The 6,000-nt window shown below is 33.2% G+C and overlaps 1 protein-coding gene across 1 annotated transcript in view; it reads right to left on the bottom strand.

Moving 5' to 3' along the window:
- Positions 1-221: 221 nt before the first annotated feature.
- LOC122787742 (protein rapunzel-like) overlaps positions 222-6,000 on the bottom strand; it is a 68,482-nt gene continuing 62,703 nt past the window's right edge. The window contains exon 2 of the mRNA XM_044054613.1: positions 222-2,272. Within this exon, the coding sequence (XP_043910548.1) occupies positions 1,050-2,228 (1,179 nt within the window). The 5' untranslated portion in view covers positions 2,229-2,272 and the 3' untranslated portion in view covers positions 222-1,049. The remainder of the gene's footprint in view (positions 2,273-6,000) is intronic.

The raw sequence follows: 6,000 nt of genomic DNA, 5'->3' as shown, positions 1-6,000 counted from the left end.
TAACAACCCATTCAAAAGAAAATGTTAAAGACTATTTATATCAGTGTATTGCATACAATAGAACATAAATATAAAAGAAATGAAAAAAGAAAAAAATATATATAGATATAAAAGAGATGGTACCTTTTCAGAGGGCAGATTTCTATGGTAGCAGAAACAGGTAAGTGAACATTATATATGTGAGGTGTCATCTTATAATAACCCCAGAACACTGCAGTGAGTCACATCTATATTATAATTTAATAGTTTTGTAAACATAACGTTTACATGTAAGATTTTTTCAGAAAGAATATTTGATAAATGAGTTTGCATTGGAGTATGTTTCCATTTTCAAAGTATAAAAAGTTTAGACACATCAGTTATTTAATTCACAGTGGGCATGCATTTAGGACATTACCTTTAAATGGATATTAATTGGAGTTTGTAAATTCTTGATGTTATTTCATAATATAACATTTCTAGCTTTATTTTACCATTCCAACTTACTTCAAAAAATAAGTTGCAGCTGTTGAAACAGATACACAGAATAAAAGAACAATAACTGATATATTATGACCACCAGAAGAACCATTTTTGTTAGACAGTTGCATCAATCTAGGAGAACAGCATGATTCTCTAAATGTAAATCAGTCTATATGCTGCAGTTGTACAGCTGAAATAATCATACTCTCACCTTCCCAAAGAGTAACTTTGGTTAATACAATGATATCATGTAGCAAAAATCAATTTGGTGGATCTTAGTGAATGTGAGCAAACCCTTAGAATATCATCTTCAAAACATATTTGATTTAACCAGTAGTGGGGATACCATAGATAAATGAAGCATATCTCCATGAATGAATGTCTGTATTTCAAATGAGAGCAAATCAATAAGTTCTCTGTTTCACTGACTCACTTTATAAATGAAGGAATGCAGACAGCTTAGTTTCTGACAAACTATGTATGCAATGCAAGTACTGTGTCACTCTGTAATGACATATTCAGTCATACTTTTAGGGGTTAGAAGGCCATTTGTTTTAAAGCAGTTTAGATACAGCCAACAAAGACAGTCATTCAGAATGAACAATAAGAGTAATATTCCTGTAATTTTCCCAATAATGGCATCCATCAGGGAAATTCCATTCCCCCCATAATCCCTTATATCGGCCAATACTATGTACCAAATAACCAGGCATGTTGTCTCTCACATGGTTACCTATTGAAGTAGCACTCTGTTTCCTATCCTGGGATTCCATTAGCTGGCGAATTTTAAATTTATCAACAGGTTTTGGGTTGCTGGAGTAGGAAACAATGACATTGGTATTATATTTAAGGAATTGAAAATAATTTTTTCCCATGATGTGATGATAGTCATCTTTGCGAAGCAAAGAAGTCAGATAGCCACTGGATTGATTGTCATAGACACGAATTGACCAGCTAAGCCAGTAAAATTTATCTTTCAAGAAAGTATGTATTTGCTTTGCAAGCTCTGGATTATCTTTACAGCTTTGTTCAGTAATAAGTTTTTCAATGCCAGCTTTTGCCAGATCTGGAAATGCATCAATGCACTCATCAATAGCTGCCTTCATCTTCTTCTCCATTGCATTGAAATTATTTTCCCAAGTTTCTACTAACTCATCTTCTTTTGGTTTCCCTATAAGGACTGCATTGCCCACCACAACAAACACACCCATACAGAAAAGTCTTTTAACTCGTGCAATAAACTCTTCCAGAACACGGCGATCGTATTGCTCAGTGGTTAGGGCAGTCTGGAGAATGGATTTCCCACTGACAGAGTTCCCCATTATTGCATCATAAATATCATGTAGACTTTTATCTCCGTCAGTGTCCTCAAAGTATTCCAGAAAGAATTCCTTCTTGGTCTCTTTGTACTGTGGCTTGGCCTGGATTATGTCTGAGAATTTTCTATACTGATTTCGAATAACTTTTTCCATTTCAAAGCATGTGATATTCATTTGACTTTTCTCAAGTTCTCTGCTGATTGCGTCAATCTTGTCAGAAATAACATCGAGTTTGGTTTGTAGTGTCTGGAGTTGATCTTTAATGTAACGCTCCTCCCCATTTTCCACATTATCCAAGGCGAGTTTCAGCAGAGGACCAGCTATTTGAAATATGGGAGATATACTCCCTACATCATTTGCAAGAGCTTCAACTCCTTGCTGAATAACTTCTACAGCACCTTCCAGTATCTCTTTCTTATCATTTAAAACCTTTAATACTGCAGACATCTTTCACTCCAGGAGTACAATGCTGCTGATTTGCTGGGTGATCTCTGTAGCAGAAAAATAAAAAAAACATTATTAATGGGAAATAATTAATTAAAATGATTAAATGCAGTACTTTTAATATTTAAGTTAAGAAAAAAATCATGTCCCTACAACAGCATATAACTTCCATACACTTAATAATTCATAACAAGTTGTGCATTTAAAAAGTGATTCAGGGGGGGCTTGTTAAGTTATGGAGCCAGTTTTCTTGTGTCTGTAGACCATGGCATGCAGTAATACATGATATGCTGGCACAGAGTATTATAAAATGATCCTAAGTATAGTCCTGGTCAGAAAAATAAGACTGAAAACATGACTATGTATCTAGGGGGTTAGAGACATTACATCAATTAAACAGTAATCAAGCCCTGCTTTTCCAAAAATTCAGTTTCCAAAATCATAACATAAATACTACTAAAAACATTTTCTTTTTCAAGGAGGCAAGACCCTATCCCTTTCTTACATTCTCCTAAATTACATATACAAACTCTGAAGTCAAACTACTACGGAGCAAAAGACAAATTCCACTGAATGTGCACCACATGATCAGACAATGCAACACACTGCAATTAAACAAACCGCAACATTTATTTTTCAGCAAAACAAAACTGACTTTTTGACAGTCTGTAATGTAATGTACTATGTAAAAAGATACTAAGCAGTATCTACAATGTTTTGGTATTATTTTTCAAACAAGTATGTGCATTCCTATTATTATATAAATATGTTTAAACTATAGGAAAGAAAGAATTATCCGACTTGTACCAAAACCTGAGCCTTCAAATGGCATACCTGCAGTTTGACAAAGGTAGGTTCATCTAGCAGCTGTTCTTTGATTTATTTTAACTGCAGTTTGTCAGTGGCAGTACACTTGTGACAGAAATTATTTATTACTATTTAGTGACTTCAATTCTCAATGATTTGCCAGACAACTACAAAATTTTATGAGGAAAGAACCGAAAATATGAGCAAAAATCTGGACATTCTGCGAAAATTTGGACAGTAAAGAGGTATGGTGACAGTGGTGGTATTCGACCTTGAGGACGGCCCCCCCTTCAAACTTGCAGGGTGCATTGCCTTGACACTGCAAAAATAACTTTTCTTCAATATATATATATATATATATATATATATATATATATATATATATATATATATATATATATATATATATATATATATATATATATATATATATATATATATATATATATATATACATATATATATATATATATATATATTTACACATGAATTTTGCTCTTGCTTATGGGTCATCTACATTTTACTTTTAATTTGTGTCTTTTGGCTTTTCCCGGTTAGGGGTCGCCACAGCAGAACTCCGGTTCGCTAATGATTGGCAGTAGATTTTTACATGCTGGCTAACGCAGAACCTTCATCGAAGGAATGCCCATTCACGCATGTCACCACACAGAAGACGCTATAACTGAGAATCAAACAGACAACGTCTAACTGTCAGGCGACAATGCTACTGCAGCACCACCACACTTATTTAACATTTACTACAGTTATTTTTAAACAATGAAACTATGGTCCTCCTAAAATTGCAAAACAGCTTCATATCTGAGTGTAACATTAGAAAATGTTATAAGAATGACACATATATATATATATATATATATATATATATTGAAGATTTCCAAAATTATTGGAATGTATATATATATATATATATATATATATATATATATATATATTTTTTTTTTTTTTTTTTTTAATATATATATATATATATATATATATATATATATATATATATATATATATAGATATAGATATATGTGTGTGTGTGTGTGTGTGTGTGTGTGTATATATATATATATATATATATATAATATATATATATATATATATATATATATATATACCAGAGTCACCCTAGCCTCCACTTGAATATACTCAACCCATGTCCATGGTCAGTGAAGAGATCAGGCATGATACAACATCCTGCTGTCACCAAGAGTATTTTTTGCTACCTCTCATGCATATACCCAGTAACATTCCAAGGGCGGGATGTGCAGTAAGCATCAGCACTGAAACCACCCTTCATTTGTGAATGGAACTGACATCAACAGGGGCCCTGCCAACTCTGAGTAGCAATTTTAAGAAGTTTCTGCAGTCCTCAACAGGAAAATCATTCACACTAGTTTGGACATTGCCAACTGTCCAGAATTTTTCTGAGCAGTTCAGAATGAAGGGACATTGTCACTAAGATTGAAGAACACAAGCATTTGTTTGAGCAACGGTAATTGTATAAGGAACCTGAAGACACAGAGACTCGTACACGGAAAGTGTAAAAAGTTTAATCCACAACAGTTAAGCGCTTTCGACTGGACACCTCAGACTTCTTCAGAACAATTAAAACACACTCCTACACAGGTTTATATAGTCATAGTTACATCAATTAATGAAAAAAACGCCAAAAACATTAAAGGTGTATACCTCAATTTCATAAGAATGAACCATCCTCTCTATATGCACTTTTAAAAACTCATGTAAAACACATGTGTGTAATATAAAATTACAATAATAATATATACAGACATATACTAATATAATAATTTGATCTGCTATGATAAAGGAAAAAATACAAAGTTACTAAGCTTATAATATGTTAAAAAATATGTATTATACTTAATAATACTAAAACTTACTATATAAAGAACCCTGATAATATAGAGAGACAGGATTATATTAAAAATGATAATAGTAATTATTCAACTAAAGTGGTCAGTATATCAATACAATGTTTGTAAACCACATATAAGTAGACTGACATGTCTATTAGGCTATTGCCTAGTAAGTTTTAGTATTATTAAGTATAATACATATTTTTTAACAAACAACATATTATAAGCTTAGTAACTTTGTATTTTTTCCTTTATCATAGCAGATCAAATTATTATATTAGTATATGTCTGTATATATTATTATTGTAATTTTATATTACACACATGTGTTTTACATGAGTTTTTAAAAGTGCATATAGAGAGGATGGTTCATTCTTATGAAATTGAGGTATACACCTTTAATGTTTTTGGCGTTTTTTTCATTAATTGATGTAACTATGACTATATAAACCTGTGTAGGAGTGTGTTTTAATTGTTCTGAAGAAGACTGAGGTGTCCAGTCGAAAGCGCTTAACTGTTGTGGATTAAACTTTTTACACTTTCCGTGTACGAGTCTCTGTGTCTTCAGGTTCCTTACTCATCGAATTGTTGGTGCTTGGTTTTTTTTGTTCAACGGTAATTGTATGACAATTCCCCTGAAGCGAGGTTAATGCATACTTCTATTCTGCATGCATTTTGCTTTCACATACATGCCCAGAATTATTGACATGAAAAATTGGCAACCCTAAGTCTGCCCCAAAGACAAACTCCACCCCCTCCCCACCCTAATATAGGTATGTCCAGCATCTCCTTCCAGTAGCTCAGACACCTGCACCACTAATTGAGTACAGGTCATCTGGGCCATAGTCATGGTTTTATCCCCCTATGCCACTGCACTGACAAGATGAACCCATGTGGCATGACTCTAATAAATATTTCTAAGATTATAGGTTCATTTGTCCATAGGTTCATAGGTGTGTACTAGACTAATGACTGCTGGGGCTTTTTATGACTAGCCATGCATCCCAAATCACTGACAAGTTCTGGTACCCTTGGTAATTGTAAGCAGGAGCTAGGGAGATTAAACATGTACATGCAGAGGC

Source organism: Protopterus annectens, chromosome 13.part0 (assembly GCF_019279795.1).
Source record: "Protopterus annectens isolate FY-2018-M chromosome 13.part0, PAN1.0, whole genome shotgun sequence".
Lineage (NCBI taxonomy): Eukaryota > Metazoa > Chordata > Ceratodontiformes > Protopteridae > Protopterus > Protopterus annectens.
The sequence above is the reverse complement of the archived record's forward strand: the minus strand, read 5'-3'. Positions and strand labels throughout refer to the sequence as shown.